This window comes from Schistocerca piceifrons, chromosome 8, assembly GCF_021461385.2.
Source record: "Schistocerca piceifrons isolate TAMUIC-IGC-003096 chromosome 8, iqSchPice1.1, whole genome shotgun sequence".
Taxonomy (NCBI): Eukaryota; Metazoa; Arthropoda; class Insecta; order Orthoptera; family Acrididae; genus Schistocerca; species Schistocerca piceifrons.
The window spans coordinates 285,705,391-285,725,587 of record NC_060145.1 but is presented as its reverse complement, the minus strand read 5'-3'; the positions used below and the strand labels follow the sequence as shown (position 1 = coordinate 285,725,587).

The following is a 20,197-nucleotide window of genomic DNA, read 5'->3' as shown; positions in this document are numbered from 1 at the left end:
GCAAGTCTAGTGTAATTGTGATGGCATGTGTCCATTCTCAACATCTGTTTAATTAATTGGCATACTGTATAAACCAGATTATGAAGGTAAACAACATTGTACTTAATGGGTACGGGCCTATCATGTAATTCAACCCAGACACCTGTCAACATAGTATAATGTAAATGGATACATAAAATATCTACTCAACAAGCAGCAGCAGGGAAACACACACGCTAAAGTATTTAACGTTTACAAGCTTTCGGAGCCAGTGGTGCCTTCTTCTGGCAGAAGAGTTGAACGGGAGGGAAGAGGGATAAAGGAAACGAACTGGAGAGGCTTAGGGAAAGAGTTACAGATCAGAAAAGCCACTCAGAACTACAGGATGAGAAGGAAAGACTTTTCCTTGTAATACAGAGTATGTATATTTGACATCTCTCTTTTTGAAAACTATGGGAATAATTCCGAATCATGAACACCAGGGCACCATTACTCATCTTGAAACTGTATAGTCACCACAAATTAAAAGAGTTTAACCCAAAAAAGGCCATCCTGCTCTTTTGATTAATATTCCATTACGTGTGAATGAAATAGAACACTGAAGTATATCCTACATATTTTTATAGACAACATTGGTGAATCTGATGCTTATGTGAACTGTACATTAGCATAATGATCAGCATACACTGCAAGAACTTCACACAGAATGTTGTTGCTTGTTTTCCATCAGAATATTTTATTTCTCTTTAGTGATACCAGTACTACTGAGCTATAATCCTGCAAAAATGTATTGGGTTTGTTATGCCTTTCTATGGAACTATATAAATCTGATTGCATGTAAGTCTCATAAATGCAGTTATTAATTTTGTAAAAAACTGTAGTTTTCCACTTTTTTTGTAGTTCAACATCCTGGCAACATTGAGAGTTAGGGCACAAACATATTTAAAAATGAATAACGAAGTAGTCATGGGACAAAGCAGGCATCCAGTATCAGTAGGTACTGTTGATCCACTACAACTGTCATCTTACGCCTATTGTAGAGCTTACAACTTATCATTACCACAGAAACATTTTTTCCAATTCCGGCATTTACAAAATGTATGAAAATAAATTAAATATATATGTAATACTTCTTATATACAAAAAATACTTAGTCCTACGTCCAAGTCATTTACGTCATCCCCTTCTGGCCAGGGTATCAACCGTCGCATGTGTTTCATGTACAACAAAGTATTTTTACAGTCCGTGAGGCACCTTGTTCTACAGACCATACCTCCGTGCCTTTATGCCTAGCCTATTTTTCGCCAACTTTCAGCTACATATATGAAGGCTCTGTAAGACATTACCAACATTTGTGCTGCAGTATATTGTGTGACACCACTGAATGAGTTGATACAAGCTTTCGGAATACCAGAATGTTTTTGTTAAACTGAAAGCTTCCGTATTTGATAACACGGGGATCCAGTTATTTGTTGCTTCTGCTTGTTTCCAATTTGTGGAACTCCAACTTAAATATGTCAAGACATATGTGCGCAACAGATTGAATGCCAGAAGCAAAAACGGAAGCCCGTTCCCAGCTTTAAAGTTAAGAACTATGATTACCAAAGACAAAATATTTTACATCTATACGAAATATGCTTATGTGCGTCACGGTGTCACAACTAAATTCGATGTACAATACGTATCGAATTCTTCGGCATACTTTATCACTTACCAACAGACCGGTAGAGTACCGCGGCGACTGCGTAAGTTCCAGCATTTCCCAGTAAAAATGCTGATCTTTCCTGTGGATCATTCTCTTTGCGTCCAGCATATTCGAGAGCATACTTCATATATTTCAGCCCCAAGTTGCAAAATTTCTCTTTGTTTTCTCCAAAATGTGGGTTGGTGCTCAAATGATATAGCATGTAAGCGACGCCGGTACCGCTAACATACAAACCACCGTCCACATCTCTTGCTGATGGGGGTTGTTGTTTAAGGCATTCATTGACGCGTTCGTTGATTTTTGGCAACCAGTCACTCGGTGCAACTGCGAATTCTCTACTTTTCCATTCTTCATTGTTATTGACGAAATAACGTTTAGGTCTGCTCATTTTACTACCCGTGACGAATGTAGCGACAACTGCCTTATTAAAATTGCGCCTGTTCAGAAAAATACATATTTTTAAGCTACATGCGGTTCACAAGACATTATGAAATTCTGTAATGTCAATAATACATCAACATCATAGCACCCCTACAGCCTTTAACGTAATTATGAATCCTGTCACAGAACTTCCCACCTCCCAAAGTTTTTGACAACTCCGTCTATTAACGCACTCCCTAGTCTTCACTCTGTGATATAGAAGGCTGTGGATTTTCTCTGGTTTCAGTACCTTAGCGTAATTTTAAATTCGCGGTATGGTGTTCCTACGATTATCATTGATCTGTGCACTATAGTTCAGAAACACTCGAATTTTTTGGAAATAACTGTCAGGTGATCTCGTGTTTGGACTCACGTGTTAGCACCAATCACCGCTCATCGTTACGGAAGCAATAACATAGAATGCGAAGTTCTAATGTGTGCGATATGTAAAATTAGCGCTAGTGGCCAACATGGGGTCGATTGTGTTGAAAAGTTTATCTGTGCTGCTAGGAATATTTTTTATATTTGTGGGTATAATGAAAATGACTTCAATCATCAGCAAGGATCTTCACAAAGATTTGGTAAATTAATTAAATTTTATATTTTTGTGAGATTTTTAAGGAAATGTATGAAAGTATGATTCTTCAGCTCCTGTTTCGCGACCACCCTACAAACACTGATGTGTGGCAAGTTGTCTACGTTGTAGGGTCCGTAATTGTTGTCAAGAACCTTTAAAGCATTGTTAAGGAATCAGTATTTGCCTTTATGGAATAAGGTTTAGTGGCCCGGCGAGAAGAACGTTTTTAACTCTTGTGCAGATGACCTTGGCAAAATGCCTTTGGCTAAGTCATGTGAAAGAAAATGTGGGCCAGACGGGATTTCGAGTTATTTAAAGAGCAGCTGATTCTATAATCTGACGCAAATTATGCAGGCGCGATGTACTCTATGCTCTCTAAAACACAAATGAATGAGGCAGAGTAGAAACTGAACTGACAATATCCACCCCTTGTCACTGGAATAAAATTCTTAATCCTCAGAACCAGTAGTCAGAAATACTGTGTCTTAATTATGTTCTTATTTTTGTTTCAGAGGAAGGAATACGTCAAGTACGCGAAAGTATTTCCTCTTTCCGAGTTGCTAGATTTTAAAGTACCATCAAAATGGTATCGTAGGGCAGTAGGTACACTAGAAATAATTTGTGGGCTGGCGATGGCCTTTTTTCCAAGCAGTAAGTAAACGTATTCCATTACTTAAAAATATAACAATTTTTTGAGTTCTCTATCTGTCCCTTTCTCAAAATGCACACTTCTACGCCAGTAAGACACCATTTGATAATTTATTCTGGTGGTAGTATAATATATATCAATTGTGCTGCAGATTCTGTCAAACAAGGAGCAAATATAGTCCTCTTGCTGATGATGATGATGGCTGTGTACTCCCACTACATGGTCAATGACAAATTTGAAAGAATTGCGCCTGCATTGGTGAGTGACAGTTGAATTTTCATAATTATGAAAATGCTGTCTGAGACAATACCTTTTTGAAATAACAATAATAGATAACACAGTTTCTATAGTGATTCACTTACATTTGACTCCTGTGTAATACAGACCAACTGTCGTAATTTGACCATCAGTGAATTGTAAATCCTTATAATATATTCCAAATACTTCAGGCTCCACATGTGTATGTAGTGCAAGAAAAAGTTTTTTTTTTAATTCGTCTTAATGCAAGATTTTATCATTTCATGATTAATGGAATCACTATGGAGACAGTAAGTTTTTGTGAGATATTAATATTTGCTAGTTATGTGCAAATGCAGTAAGGAAAAACACAAAGTTCCCTTTGCAGATAAATTGGCAACTGTACCTTAACATTGCCTCTGTAATGTGTTGCAAATCAGTCAGCCCTTGTTAAAAAGTAATTGAATTTATAATAATTAAATTTGAAACAGTGGGGCAACTCTTCTTTCTTCTAAATACTGAATTGTGTAAACTCAGAACATAATGACCAATAGTATGTAGTATGAGATAAGGGGGATCACGTGACAGTTATTGTATTACTACTGCTACTACTACTCCATACTTCTAGTTAGAGACAGTCATTAGATTTACTCCTGGTATAAAATACTTTTTTTTTTTTTTTTACAAATAGCTTATTTAATAATGTAATGCCACACCGTTCACTCATATCTCACTATCAGTCACTGCACACACTATGCATGCATTGTTTCATAACACTTCACTCACTACACACACACACACACACACACACACACACACACACACACTGGTGATCTCTGGGCCATTTTCTGTACCACAGCTTCCCATATGCTATCCTGAAAAACTGAGTCAGCACCCCTCTATAATGAGTGAGATGTTGAGCTCAGAAAGAGGCAGAATTGTTAGTGTTGTGCAATGCATAGCTTGGGGATAAGTTTTTATAGAAAAGGAAAAAAGAAGGAAAAAATACAGAACATTATTATTATTATTATTATTATTATTATTTGTATAACATGTTTTTTTACCAAAGACCTACTCTGTTTTATCTAAGTAATCCTTCAATGTATAAAACGTATTGCATAACATGTATTTTTTAGCTGCCTTTTTAAATAAGTGTATTTTTGCAATTTCTTTTATGGCAAATTTGAGTGCAATAGTTACCAATGTTATTTTTAATGTGTGCAACTGACTGGTGAATGTATTCACACGGAGCAGTTAAAATCCCCAGTGTTTTGAACACATCTTTGCAATGAGCTCGACTACCATTTTTGGTTATGATTCTTGTGGCTCTTTTCTGTAGTTTGAAAATTGTGTTCATATTTTGTGCATTTGTTCCCCAAAAAAGAATGCCATAGCAAAGAATGGAGTGTACATATGAATTGTATGCAACTAAAAGACATTGCATGTTACACACTGATGATAGGATTCTAAGGGCACAACATGCTGGTGACATTCTGTTGGCAAGTACCTTTGTGTGTCCACACCACTTCAACTGAGAATCAATATTCATTACTAGAAATTTTGCATTTGTTACACAGTCTATACAGGTGCCATCTACATTTAATTTAATATTGTCATTTTCCCTCTTCAAACTGAAATTCATGGCATTAGTTTTCTTTATGTTCAATGTCACTTTATTGCTTATTGAGAGGTCATAAACTTCCTTGATAGGTTGAGGCATCTGAAGTAGAAAGAATGGAAAAGGTAATGATTTTCTAGCTTTTAGAGACATTTGTTTGTTTATTGGGCATAAAATGCAAAATTAGAAGGGAAAGAGCTATGATAATAGATTGAAATAGTGTTGGGAAGAGAAACCACCCAGAATTTCATGTTCATGTATGTAGAAGGTAAGATTTCAACTCACAAATAATTATGATGAACTGCATCTAGTGATGAAAAGATAAATGCCTAAAAGTAGAAGGAAAAACATTAGTAAATAGAGGATAAAGTAATTACATTTTTCTTAGGTGTGGCTGTTGATGATATTTTGTTTGTGCGGCGCTCATCTGCATGGTCATCAGTGTCCTTACAGAGTCCCAATTTGTACACAGTCCAGTCTAACCACTGTCACAAATAATGATGATGAAATGATGAGGACAACACAAACACCCAGTCGCCGGGCAGAGAAAATTCCCAACCCGGCCAGGAATCGAACCTGGGAACCTGTGATCCAGAGGCAGCAATGCTAGCCACTAGACCACAAGCTGTAGACGTTAGGCATGGATGGTGAAGGAGGAGAGTAAAATAAATGTTAACAAACTTCGCACTCCCCCTTCCTGTTCTCTCTGTCACTACAACTATTACAGGATTCATTGAATGTGCCACATCAAGTATTTTCCAGAGATTTCCTTCTAGACATATTTTTTAGCTCCTCTTTGAATTGCAGTTTATATATTTTTTCAGTTTTCTGCTTCATCTCCTGGGACACTCATCTGCTTTCAGCATCTTCTTTACCAGGTTTTGACAGACCCATGTTTCATTTCTGTACAATGCTATGCTTTAGATATTGAGTTTCAGGACCTTGTTTCTCAATTCTGGTTCTTTAACTGGCACTTGCAGATTGCTATTGAAGAATGCCTCTGTAGTTTGAATTTACTGTGAAGGCCGTCTTGTGTACAATCTTGTTGCCTATACAGTTTTCTCTGCTATTCTAAACACAAAAATAAATCATCGTGGATAACCAAATTTTTTTTTTTTTTTTTTTTTTTTTTTTTTTTTTTTTTTTCCCCCCCCCCCCCCCCCCCCTCCAGTAAGAGGATAATTCAGTTATTGAAGTAGCTGATGAAACATACACGAATGCACCAAACATTTTTAATAATTCCCTTGTGAACATACTAACGAAGAGTGGCTTGGTGCGCCCAGAAGAAAAATATTCCGGTGTATGTGGCAAGGAACCAGAGTAGGAACATTATGCTTTAACACTGTGGAAAACATAAATCTGGATGACCAGATAGGGATTTGAATCGCCATAACAATAGGGATTTGAATCGCCATGCCCCAGAATGTGTCCAGTGGGTTACCACTGTGACTCCACAAATAGTGTACATCATAAAGAGTACCAGAAATCTACTGTTAACTGAATATTAGTCAAGCTTATTGGTTGATCAAGAAGATCATAAACTGTCGTAAAATAGAAACACTCATGGAAGTGGTTATACTTTAAGAAGAACATTAAAAGCCCGTTCTACTCACAAAGCTTTTCTTGTTTTATGTGTAATGTAGGACTATAAAAGGATGCTTTTCCTGACAATGTTTTTATTCTCCTTTAAAAAAAAGCATCAAAATGCAGACATTTAAAAGTTAAACCTACCATTCATTGCTCCTGCTGTTTAATAGTTGTCATGTAACTATTAATTTACAAAAATTATAGCAGCTAATAAAGTTAGGATAACCACTAATGACAAGACAGAATTCTATTTTTCTATATAAAATAATTTGGTTTACATCTGTTAGGCATGTGAAATGAAAGACAAGGGTAACTTGGGAGAATCTTCTGAAATTTTGTTGCGAATTTGAGGTTAACTGAAGAATGGGATGCAACTCGTTGAATTTGACCAGTGATGCTATATTTAAGTCATGGATGATAAAATTGATGTATTTCTGCACCATGGATAATAAATCGTAAATAATGTAAATAAATGAATATAGCATTAAAAGAAAGAAATTGTGTACACATTTCATTGTAGGTTGTGATTTTGAAAATGTCGTGTTCACATTTTAATTTATTCATTGTCATTTGCTCTGACAGTGAGTGTTTGTAATCTATTAGGTAATCCTTAATAAATTTTAAATTTCATTCTATTTGGGTAGAGTTATTTTTCATGCAGGGCAATTTTGAGATGTTTGCTGTTCGTTTGTAGGTGTGGATTTATCTGTGCCAATGAATAAGGATGACCTGACTGATACTATGGGTGTAGATATGTTGTCTGCAATTCGTTTTTTTGCAAATAACAGGATTAATTGCTAAATTTGTTCTATGCCATGAGTACGACTGAAGTATGTGTTAGCGAGTGTTTCATCGGGCACACTAACAATATTTATATGTTTGGAGATGTAGCAAGGACAGGTTGTGGCATTCCAGTAGAAGAGGAATGTGGTCTGGAAAGTCTAAATAGCTTTTAGACACCTTATGAAGATTGCTTATTGTTGGAGTAAAAGCAGGGTTGCCACGGGTTCTGGAAATCAAGGAATATCAAACACGCCAGGGAAATACTGGGGGGGGGGGGGGGGGGGGGGTGCAGGCACTGGAGAAATGATGTTTTTGTCTCGGTAGATGAAATGGACTGTTTTACTGAGTATTATGCATCGTCGCTGGCTGCGTGCACCTGAGTATGTGCAGTGCTTCCCTACTCCCACATTACTACTGCTTCTCTCCGTGCAACAACTCCCCTTAACTTGCAGTCAGTGCTGCCATCACTTCTTGCCACTAGCCTAGCAGCTGCCGACAAGAGGCTGGGAGGAATGAGAAGTGGTTTGTTTGGATCTGATTCTCAGAGACTGTGGACAGAGCAGCCGGAGATGGCGGTGATGTGTGGATGAGTTGTGTGTGAGTGATTGTTTGTTAAAAATAATTTTGTGTTTTCTGAAAAAAAGCTATGGCTGAAAATTTAGTTGTGAGAGTGTGATTGTCTTTTCTACGTGCCTGTCTGCAGCCAGTAATTATCTTTACGGTGAGTTGCTACCTGTCCTCATTATTATTGATTCTCAGAATATTTGAACAAGTTACCTGTTGCATGGATTGATCACTGTGGTCTCATGTTGTTTGTGGCTTACGAATAGCTTGCCACCTGAGTGAATTTCCGTGACGGGCAAAAACTGCAAGCCATTTCTGTAATGGATTGGGCCTGCCGATTTGAAGCCATTCGATTCCCACTAATGTGCAGGCCCTGCCCATCAAATGTTATCTCACCAATCTACCTACAAGCCGGGTCTATTTATGTCTGTGGATTTTCGTGGTTTACCCATGGATTCAGGACAGCAGTGCTCCTCAGTGGGCCAGAGCCATGGGCGATGGATTTCAGGAACTGCGTTCACTGCATGTATGTTGTACAGTGTGTTTTATAGTAATTTTATTTGTTTTAGTACATTTTGGCACTTCAAAAGTAGGTAATACGTTAGAAAGTATGGATGATAAGAAGAAGATAATTGTCAGTCCATGGCAGGTTGTATGCTGTGTATTCATATATTTCTCAAAAGAAAAATCACAAAATATGTGTAAATTAGTAGTAATAACTGACAATAACAAACGTAGTAGAACCACCATTTTATTGGTAGTCACCTACAGTGTTGGTTTACACAGTTCTTCCCCTCTTATACTCTTCTTTCAAGAGTCTTACTTTTTTCTTAGGTTATTTCTGAAATCAGTGAAGGTATTTTAAATCTGTCTAGGGACTCCAAGGAAATAAGTATTCTAGTCACCAAATGTGTTTCATTTTATTATAAAATAACATCATTGGTCTTAATCAAACACATATATCATTTGGCTTGTTATCTCCATTTAAAAACAGTTTGTTACAAAAGATGTTGATGTTAATACTTAAGATTTTTGCTCACATCAGCTAACACCATTTGTTTGCAAGTTTGTTTTTAGATATTTCCTTGTTTACACCATTGTTTTTTGTACCGTAGCTGAAAAGACAAATTGTCAACTTATGTCTTAACTTACCCTTGAGATCTCAAAATTTGTCAGGGAAAAATGCTAAAACTTGTCTGGAAATCAGGTAATTTCACTTGGGGAACTTGTGGCAATCTTGATCAGTTGTCTTGTGTAGTTGTGTGAGCATGAATGTTGGGTGAGTGAATGTACTGTAATTTTGTAGTCATTTTGTTGAGAAGTTTGTGGGGAGTATTTAGTATTTAAAGTATTGGGGATCTTGGGGGGGGGGGGGGTCATTGTGGAAATAATGAGTCTGCTCTCAAAGGGGGGGAGTCTGCAGTGGGATTATGGGTTTGGAGGGCTGTTGTTTTGGGGACAGGGACAGAATGTTCTGAAGTTGGTTCATAATCAATGAATTGCTCAGATTAATTCAGGAGTATGTTGCTGAGGGGTCTTTTGTTGCATTTGATGGGTTTTCATCATTTAATTGTTGACCACATCAATCTCGCTCGGTGCACTGAAAAGATGTTGAAATGAGATCTACAACTACCCTATAAGGCTCCATTCATAAAGGGGTATTAAATGTCAAACAAAGCAACAGTGTAATTAGACTACATTCAGAAACAGACATTAAATATCAAACAAGGCAACGTTATACTTAACCCAACTACTTACCACATATTGTACTCAGAAATCCCCAAAGCAAAAATCTGTTCATCCCTCCTGCCTGGTTTTGCTTCACATAAAGCAGACACTACATCAGTATCGTCAGTCAGAACACATTTGTCTTTGTTATCTGTCCGCACAAAGAGTGCATTGTTGGTTTTTACAAAATGATTCTTCTCCATCTCATTGTATGTATGCACCACAACAACTGAGATAGCATGCAGGTCTGTGTTAGATTCAGAGTAATGATAATTGTTAATATGACAGACATGAAAAGCTGAATCACGTCATGGATATCATGCAGGCTCCTGCAATGTTATCCGATCTCTCCTTGCTTGATGTTTCGCCAACAAATCTTTTTTATTTTTTGTTGTGAAAATTTACAGTAGATTTGTTGTAGCATTATTGCCTGTTTATTAGGTGCATTAGCAGTGCTTTTTTAGCTCTGCAGACTGGTTTTCCCAATACTTGAGGAGAACATTTATGAACACTTATGTCTTGTTATTGCTTCTTAAGTTTTTCTCACTCTCGCTGACAAAGTTAACCTTTCTGCATCCCTTTTGTGTTGCTCTTCCTTTGCTGACAATGTTGCACTACTTTTCTTCTTTTGGTGACATTCTCAGCCTCTCACATACTATTTTACTTTACAATGTTTTTTTTCTTTACCCGCTAGTAGCTTCTTCCTCCGATTTTGCCAGATTACATCCCAGGTGTATGAGACATGACCACTAGACTTAGCCAGTGGTTTGAAGTAGGAACAGGCTCGTCACATGCCCAACTAAATGAAACTTAACTGAATACTTATTTCAGAAACAAACATAATTACATGAGAATTGATTATCCAAATAGACTTATTTGATGATGAAATTAGAGTATAGTAATTCCCAATCCAGGAGGCATTGTTCCACAGCTTCATCACAGAAAAATCAGCTTAAAGTGGTAGGCATGTGGCTTGAACTGCATGTCCAATCATTGTTGGCAGCAATTTGTGAATAATTTTGGCAGTGTTGCCAGATATGATTAATGAATTCTAGGTGTAAGTACCCTTGGAAAATATTTTCATAATGCTCAGGGGGGGGGGGGGGGGGAGAAGAAAGTTTCCGTTTTCACTGTAAAATGGGTGTTGGTATGTAGATTTCTGGTGTTAATTTTGTTATGTTTGAAAACTACGTATAATTACCGTTCATGTCATATACCACTTTAACTAATTGAAATACACTTATCTTGTCCAGAATATTGTGAACTGTCCATTTGATGCAGAGCATCAATACATGGAACAGAAAATAAAAAAATTGTAGTACATTTATGTAAAAATGATTATTTTATTTTGCTAGCACAATTGGCAGTGTGTAAAACCTGTTCATAATATCTGGGTGTACAGATGTATAAGAACTTGAATAGAACAGGGGCAAGTAGATATTCCATATATTTAATCTCATTAGACTTTCTGTGTGTGACTGGTGGCACAATAATATTCTGGAGTGATTTAACATTTACACAAAAAGTAATCAGTTGACTAAAAACATTCTTATTAAGGATTTATGATATGCAGCAGTGCATCAGTCACACATGTTGTTAGTCCTGTTTATAGTATTTGTCAAGAGTTGGTCATAATGGAAAAACAGTGGCAGCTATTTTAAATATAACGTAAACCAAAAACGGGGATTGATGCAGAAGGGACCAAACTACGCTGGCATAAAAATACTGGATTACTTTTTGAATGGATTTGAGATGCTAATATGTATTAAACACAAATTAAAATCCTATTTGATAAGCAGTGTTTTCCAGATAAATGTGGGGTTGTTTAACATTTGTCACTCTCTTTAGGTGAAAATGCGTTGATTGTCAGTCTCAAGATCAAATCAAATTTGTCGAGAATGCAATGTTCTTATGTGTGATGTTAGTCCACTCCTTATCTTGGGGTACAAAGGTATTACTGTATAGGGGCAATAAAATACACTCAACAGGTCCAAAAAATCTAATAACTTTATTCTAATGCCCATTTTGTTCTGGATGGCTTTTAACACACATATTCTTCCATACAGACATAAAGAGAACAAGAAAGAGACTGTAGCATTTAAAATATACAAAAATAAACACATTCTTTCATACAGACACAAAAAGAACAATAAAGGGACTGTAACACTTGAAATATATGGAAATAAAACACATTCATGGAAATACCATTATGTTATCCAAATCACATACACTAACAACAAAACATAATGATAGATAATCATATGAGAATATTTGTTACTAGAAGGCTTAGCTGTATAGCTTGTTACTTGAAAGTACAGGGTTATTACAAATGATTGAAGCGATTTCACAGCTCTACAATAACTTTATTATTTGAGATATTTTCACAATGCTTTGCACACACATACAAAAACTCAAAAAGTTTTTTTAGGCATTCACAAATGTTCAATATGTGCCCCTTTAGTGATTCGGCAGACATCAAGCCGATAATCAAGTTCCCCCCACACTCGGCGCAGCATGTACCCGTCAATGAGTTCGAAAGCATCGTTGATGCGAGCTCACAGTTCCGGCACGTTTCTTGGTAGAGGAGGTTTAAACACTGAATCTTTCACATAACCCTACAGAAAGAAATCGCATGGGGTTAAGTCGGGAGAGCATGGAGGCCATGACATGAATTGCTGATCATGATCTCCACCACGACCGATCAATCGGTTTTATCTCCTGTTTAAGTAATGCCGAACATCATGATGGAAGTGCGGTGGAGCACCATCCTGTTGAAAGATGAAGTCGGCGCTGTCGGTCTCCAGTTGTGGCATCAGCCAATTTTCCAGCATGTCCAGATACACGTGTCCTGTAACGTTTTTTTCGCAGAAGAAAAAGGGGCCGTAAACTTTACACCGTGAGATTGCACAAAACACGTTAACTTTTGGTGAATTGCGAATTTGCTGCACGAATGCGTGAGGATTCTCTACCGCCCAGATTCGCACATTGTGTCTGTGCACTTCACCATTAAGGAAAAATGTTGCTTCATCACTGAAAACAAGTTTCGCACTGAACGCATCCTCTTCCATGTTGCAACCGCGCCGAAAATTCAAAGCGTTTGACTTTGTCATCGGGTGTCAGGGCTTGTAGCAATTGTAAACGGTAAGGCTTCTGCTTTAGCCTTTTCCGTAAGGTTTTCCAAACCGTCGGCTGTGGTACGTTTAGCTCCCTGCTTGCTTTATTCGTCGACTTCCGCGGGCTACGCGTGAAACTTGCCCGCACGCGTTCAACCGTTTCTTCGCTCACTGCAGGCCGACCCGTTGATTTCCCCTTACAGAGGCATCCAGAAGCTTTAAACTGCGCATACCATCGCCGAATGGAGTTAGCAGTTGGTGGATCTTTGGTGAACTTCGTCCTGAAGTGTCATTGCACTGTTATGACTGACTGATGTGAGTGCATTTCAAGCACAACATAACGCTTTCTCGGCTCCTGTCGGCATTTTGTCTCACTGCGCTCTCGAGCGCTCTGGCAGCAGAAACCTGAAGTGCGGCTTCAGCCGAACAAAACTTTATGAGTTTTTCTACGTATCTGTAGTGTGTCATGACCATATGTCAATGAATGGAACTACAGTGAATTTATGAAATCGCTTCAATCATTTGTAATAGCCCTGTACTTAATCACTCATCACTCTCATCAGTCATGTTCCCATTGTCCAAATGTGTTGGTTTCGGCGACAAGAAAAATCCATGATGAACCGGAAGGATGTAATCAAAGAGGGACAGGATGTCCGCTGCTTTCTTGTTCTCAGTGAGCCTCATCTGGATCCATTGTATTTTAATCAAAGAGTAAGAACTGGGTTTCATCCCCCCCCCCCCCCTTTCCTGAAACTTACTTTGCACCAAATGTAATGACATAATGTCTCGCTGATGAATAAAGAAGATGGGTTTTCAGAAATCACCTTCTACTGACATAGATACCTTTGGTTAATATCAAAGTCTCCACTTTCCCAGAATGTTTTGAACATTTGCCAGAAATTGCTTTCACCTATTTTCTCAAAACATTTAAGAGGACAGTGGCAGTTAGGTCCTACATTCTTTTTATCTGTCATTTTTGCAGAATGGGGTACATGTTCTTTGCCTTTAATACACCTCTTTTGCTTAAACTTCTGTTGTGAGGTCCATCTCAACCTTTTCCGAAAAGACCTCTTTGTCTGTTCTTCTGTCCCTTTATGAAACGTATGTGTGCCATTTTAAGGTCCATTCGAAATCCTTCATAGATTACCTGAATAGCAGCAAAGATTATTACTATTATTATCATTGTTGTTGTTATTGTTACTACTTGTATGAATATAAATGAAGAAATATGTGTACACCACCATCAAGCCTTCAACGGCAGCCATTCGGTAATAACCTTGTATTTTATGCATTTCAGAAACATAATGGTATGTACATGCACTTACTACAATGTTCTGGAAATATACTAAGAACAATGGATTTGAAAATTTACATACATCTGAGTCATTGAGAATGTCCACAAGATCCTGGTCAAAGATTTCAGGGTCACTAAGAACATCTACATGTCTTTTTTTTAAAACTTGTCAAATGTGGTTATAACCTCAGAAAATTTACATGGGTCTCTTAGCGGCATCCACTTCACCTGCCATTTGCCATCAAGTTCCCACAGCCGGTGCCCTCTGGCATTTACCTTGAACATCGCCCGGACGTCTGTTGAGTGATACTAGAACTTTTTCCTGGTGTATTGTATTCTGTTGCTCGTTGGTAGCACCAATTGCCCTATAAGTCAAAATATACGGCAGCGGTGCATACTGTTGTGTTTCCCCAAGCTGCTCATTTGTAAGAGTCATTTTTGTGAAGATTATTTCAATATGAGTTGAAGTCTGAACTCTGCTGTGCTTTATGAGGGGCTTTCTGTGGTTGAATTGTTGCAGTTTTACGCCTAGATCAGAAATTTTCAGTAAGAGCTAATAGTTTTTTCTGGCCATAATTGCTTGCATTGATTTTTGGATACCTTGTACTGTATCTACAATGCCTAGCAAAAAAAAGTGGAGTGCCCAGAAGCAGAGGAGGAGACGAAGCAAAACTTGACAGGTTGAGGTGGTACGCAATGTTATTTCAGTAATTACAAAACTGAGTCAAATACACAAAGAATTTGGCAGTATGATGTTGCACCCTCTCTGGCCTTGACACTTGTGGTGATTCAGTTGGGTAGGGTGAAATACAGCCAGTGTATTCTCTCCTGAAGCAAGATGACACACAACTGTTGTAACTGGTCCTTGATATTCTGGATACTGGTACTGGGATGAGGTTGATGTACATTCATGTTTTATTAGAGACAGTTCTTGGCATCCCGCAGGCCACGGAAATACTTCAGTATTGTGCAGACAGTTCATAGAAACACATTCCACACGTGGATGAGAATTGTCCTTTTGAAAAATGGCACCACAGTACCATTGCACGAGAGGTAACACATGACACAGGATGTCCAAGACTTACTGTTGTGATGTCGGAGTTCCCTCAGTCACTGTCAGCTGTGGTATTACCAGCAGCCTGTGCATGGGATGGTAATTCCCTAGAATGAATGCTGCTGCTCTCGGACCATTAGTGCGGGATGACACAGAATGTTGCACGGAGTCAGTTAATTATTCTCGGATGGCAGACACAGATTTGAAGGTATAACAGTGGGCTCGTTCACAGTGTGATGATCCTCCATAGTGGTGGTCAGATGTGGTGGACCAGAACCTTGAGGACAAATACACCTGCCCTCAAATTTGCATACAGCTCTACATCAGGCCACTATCATGTCCGAATGTGCCGCAAACCTGGATATTGCGCAATTCAACCAGCTGGCCAAATGGAGACCCACAATGAGGCCACTTTCAAACTCTGTCAGGTGCTAATGATGCTGTCTTATAGGATTATGCTGCATCTCTGCGTGTTTACAGTGATCACTTGACAACTGATGCTGTTCATGGCCCTTATATACCTTACCAAGCCTAGTGACAACACTAAACACAAACACCACTAATGCACTCTGTTGGCCATTCCATTTGTCACAGAAAATTATAATTCTCATTATTTATATACCCGTAAATAGTGTATGTATGTACATCCGGCCATGTATTCTGAGTGCTTCACTTTTTTTTTTTTGCCAGGCATTTTTTGTATGTCTGCAATTAATAAATTATAGATAGAAAATTATGCTTTTGGATACTGCAGTGGCATTTCACATTTCACACTGAGTAGCCAGTTTCTGTTATTCCTATGTTGTCATGCCACACATTCCACTAAGGGGAGAAATGAAGCTCATGGTTGATAAGAAAACATCAGTTACATCATTGTCATCAGTAAAACAGGAAGCTGAAGATCATGATGTTATGGGACCAAGTAGAAACATTTATTTCACTTTTAGCAGTTCTCAGAATTGACAAATAAGATCAGGTCAGTTGTCTGTTGAGCATATACATTTATTTTTCTTGCTATAGTTGTCACAGCTCAGTAATAAGATCATGTAAGTTGTCAGTCAGCATAATTGTTTTATTTCTTTTGCAACAGTTGTTGCAGTAGAGAAAAACAGAAAATGTCACATGCACACAATAAATTACAGTATTTACTCGTTTAATTTGTGATTAGTTGTTGTTGTTGTTTATGAACCTATGCTGCCATGAAAGAGTTTCCTAGTCCATTGACAAATTCACAGAAAGTTTCTTGGACTTGTTTCACCCATTCTGCATAATTTCTGCTTGTGTTTTGCAAGGGAAGTGACTCAGTTGTAATATACATCTACTCTGTCAAGGGGCTCAGCCTTTATTTGCTGGATATGGGTTTGACGATTCTTGGGTTCCTGAGCTGGAGACTGGTAAGTGCCATCAGTCCTGTCACCATAAGCTCTGGGCGTGCTTTGGCGACCACTGTACAGTGCAGCTTTGGCGTATTGTGTGCCACAGGAATTGAGAGCTTGGTTTGAATGCCTGGATTGTGAATATGGTAAATACCTATAACAAAAAACCCTCTATTCCAAGGTATGCTGTGTGCCGATGAGATGCATGTTTGTTGGGGTGCAACAATTGTTAATCAGCAACCTCTGGGGAAACTGCTGCATCTCAATTGCACAAAGCTTACTCAGGCACGTAGGGCTGTGATTGAGTGAACCCATATTCACCTCGCTGCTTGTGGGACCAAGATGGACCCTCAAAATTTTCTCCTCTTCCTCCTCCTCTCAGCAGAATGGGTGGGCCACTGGTAAATACGAGTAGCCTATCTAACAAGAGATATTGTGTAGCCAGTGCTCCACACTTTCGAGATTACACTGAGTATTTCCGTTTATAGTAACAAAACACATGCTGCTGGTCAGAATCTGTTTTTAATAGTTAAGTGGGAAGAGGGCAACTTTGAGGAATTTTCATCTTTCTACATCCAAAAAGATGAAGAGGGCCTTGATGGAACTTTAAAATCTGCCAGTCACTTGCTAAATGTCCGCCCCCGGTAGCTGAGTGGTCAGCGCGACAGACTGTCAATCCAAAGGGCCCGGGTTTGATTCCCGGCTGGGTCGGAGATTTTCTCCGCTCAGGGACTGGGTGTTGTGTTGTCCTAATCATCATCATTTCATCCCCATCGACGCGCAAGTCGTCGAAGTGGCATCAAATCGAAAGACTTGCACCAGGTGAATGGTCTACCCGACGGGAGGCCCTCGTCACACGACATTTCATTACTTGCTAAATGTAACCCTGTTTGTAGAAACATCTAGTACTCAACAATTAAAGATCCTCGAGAAAGCTCAGTGCCTCAGGGCATTATGCTATTGAAAGTGAACTGCACAATACCTTGAACTACAGCAAAGGTTTGTGTCATGCAGAAATTAGGTTGATATTCCCGAACATGAACTGAGAGCTGAGTGGACCAAATAATGCATTGTTGATGTGCAAAATACAGGGTGATTCAAAAAGAATACCACAACTTTAAAAATGTGTATTTAATGAAAGAAACATAATATAACCTTCTGTTATACATCATTACAAAGAGTATTTAAAAAGGTTTTTTTTTTCACTCAAAAACAAATTCAGAGATGTTCAATATGGACCCCTCCAGACACTCGAGCAATATCAACCCGATACTCCAACTCGTTCCACACTCTCTGTAGTATATCAGGCGTAACATTTTGGATAGCTGCTGTTATTTCTCATTTCAAATCATCAATGGTGGCTGGGAGAGGTGGCCGAAACACCATATCCTTAACATACCCCCATAAGAAAAAATCGCAGGGGGTAAGATCAGGGCTTCTTGGAGGCCAGTGATGAAGTGCTCTGTCACGGGCTGCCTGGCGGCCGATCCATCGCCTCGGGTAATTGACGTTCAGGTAGTTACGGACAGATAAGTGCCAATGTGGTGGCGCTCCATCCTGCTGAAATATGAATTGTTGTGCTTCTTGTTTGAGCTGAGGGAACAGCCAATTCTCTAACATCTCCAGATACTGTAGTCCAGTTACAGTAGCACCTTCGAAGAAAAAGGGACCAAAAACTTTATTGGCTGAAATGGCACAGAAAACGTTCACCTTAGGCGAGTCACGTTCATACTGAGTTGTTTCCCGCGGATTCTCAGTGCCCCATATACAGACATTGTGACGGTTGACTTTCCCGTTAGTGTGGAAAGTTGCTTCATCACTAAACACAATCTTTGAAACGAAAGATTCATCTGTTTCCATTTGAGCAAGGATAAAATCACAGAAATCGATTCTTTTAATCTTATCAGCTGCAGACAGTGCTTGAACCAATTTCAGACGATAAGGTTTCATAACTAACCTTTTTCGTAGGACTCTCCATACAGTTGATTGTGGATGCAGCTCTCTGCTAGCTCTGCGAGTCGATTTTCCTGGGCTGCGAACAAATGCTTGCTGGATGCGTGCTACATTTTCATCACTCGTTCTCGACCGTCCAGAACTTTTCCCTTTGCACAAACACCCATTCTCTGTAAACTGTTTATACCAACGTTTAATACACCACCTATCAGGAGGTTTAACACCATACTTCGTTCGAAATGCACGCTGATAAACTGTCGTCGATTCACTTCTGCCGTACTCAGTAACACAAAAAGCTTTCTGTTGAGTGGTCGCCATCTTAGCATCAACTGACGCTGACGCCTAGTCAACAGCGCCTCAAGCGAACAAATGTACAACTAAATGAAACTTTATAGCTCCCTTAATTCGCCGACAGATAGTGCTTAGCTCTGCCTTTTGTCGTTGCAGAGTTTTAAATTCCTAAAGTTGTGGTATTCTTTTTGAATCACCCTGTATAACGAAAAGGTTGGATGGCGATCTGATCAGATCAGACTCCTTTTATACTGACTTTCAACAGCACAAAGCATGTCAAGAAAAGTTTTCTTCACTTAAATGTGCAGCCCTATGTTCCAAACCCAGTGTGCCGTGTTAAATGCCAGCACTTTGGCCAGATCATTCTAGGACGTAAGGGAGGAACCCACTTTGTGGTAAATGTGGAAAGGCTCTCCATGAAAGAGATGGTTGTTCATCTCCTCCAAAGTGTGTAAATTGCTCTGGGGATCATCCTCTTTAGAGTAGGTTTTCAGCATCTCCCTTGAGGAAAGGAAGATACAGGACCTGAAAACAACAAAGCGTATCCTGTATGGTGAGGCCAAAGAGATCGAAAAGGGCACACAGTGACCCATGTTCGCTACCTCCTTTGCTTCATATCTTAAACAACCAATTCAGAAAACCGATACTTTTACACAAATGGAAGTTGTCAGTGTCAGCATTAGTACCTGTATTTGTCAGTGCATTTGTGCTGCTGCAGTTATTTCAAAGATATAAATCTGCCTAGAAAATCAGAAAAGATGGTTGTTGCCAACACTGCAGAGCTGCTGCCTCTCCAAAGGCTCAGTCTGGTCCACAGTCCAACACTGCCACTGCCGAAGTTGTGGCTCTGAAGCCTTCCCAGGCCAAAACGCCACAAGGGAAAGCATCAGTCACTGACTCATGGAAAGTATCGACATCATCCTATCTAGCATTTCTCACCGTTCACCTTCCTAGCCAATGGACATTGATATCGGCCTGCGACACTCATCTTGTGCCAGTGCGAGCTTTCATCCTCAGTGGAAAGACAGGGTGAATGTGCAGCAGCCATGATAAATGGCTCCCATACTACAGTGAAACATGGATGCGTTCAGGACACATGTGGAGGAAGAGGATCTTCTAGCCCAGGAACACATCCTGTGTTTGTGTTTAGAGGAAACATGTTTTAAAACATTTGATGCCTCCATACTATGGGGCTGTACCCTCCGCGCCAGGATGACCTGACTGGGGAAAGGGCCAAGGGAGGGACTGACAGCAGTCAATAGTTTGCAC

General features: G+C 39.1%; 2 protein-coding genes across 4 annotated transcripts in view; one reads left to right on the top strand and one right to left on the bottom strand.

Moving 5' to 3' along the window:
* LOC124711370 (lanC-like protein 3) overlaps positions 1 to 2,513 on the bottom strand; it is a 100,035-nt gene extending 97,522 nt beyond the window's left edge. The window contains exons 1-2 of one of the 2 annotated variants that reach the window (XM_047241414.1): positions 2,355 to 2,513; positions 1,694 to 2,121 (exon numbers count right to left, since the gene is read on the bottom strand). In XM_047241414.1, coding sequence (XP_047097370.1) covers positions 1,694 to 2,121; positions 2,355 to 2,401 — 475 coding nt within the window. In that variant the 5' untranslated portion in view covers positions 2,402 to 2,513. Of the gene's footprint in view, positions 1 to 1,693; positions 2,122 to 2,219; positions 2,299 to 2,354 lie in introns of those variants that run through there. The other variant, XM_047241415.1, reaches the window with a different exon arrangement.
* Positions 2,350 to 20,197, top strand: part of LOC124711371 (novel acetylcholine receptor chaperone) — a 40,343-nt gene continuing 22,495 nt past the window's right edge. The window contains exons 1-3 of one of the 2 annotated variants that reach the window (XM_047241416.1): positions 2,350 to 2,685; positions 3,194 to 3,332; positions 3,482 to 3,588. In XM_047241416.1, coding sequence (XP_047097372.1) covers positions 2,575 to 2,685; positions 3,194 to 3,332; positions 3,482 to 3,588 — 357 coding nt within the window. In that variant the 5' untranslated portion in view covers positions 2,350 to 2,574. Of the gene's footprint in view, positions 2,686 to 2,857; positions 3,077 to 3,193; positions 3,333 to 3,481; positions 3,589 to 20,197 lie in introns of those variants that run through there. The other variant, XM_047241417.1, reaches the window with a different exon arrangement.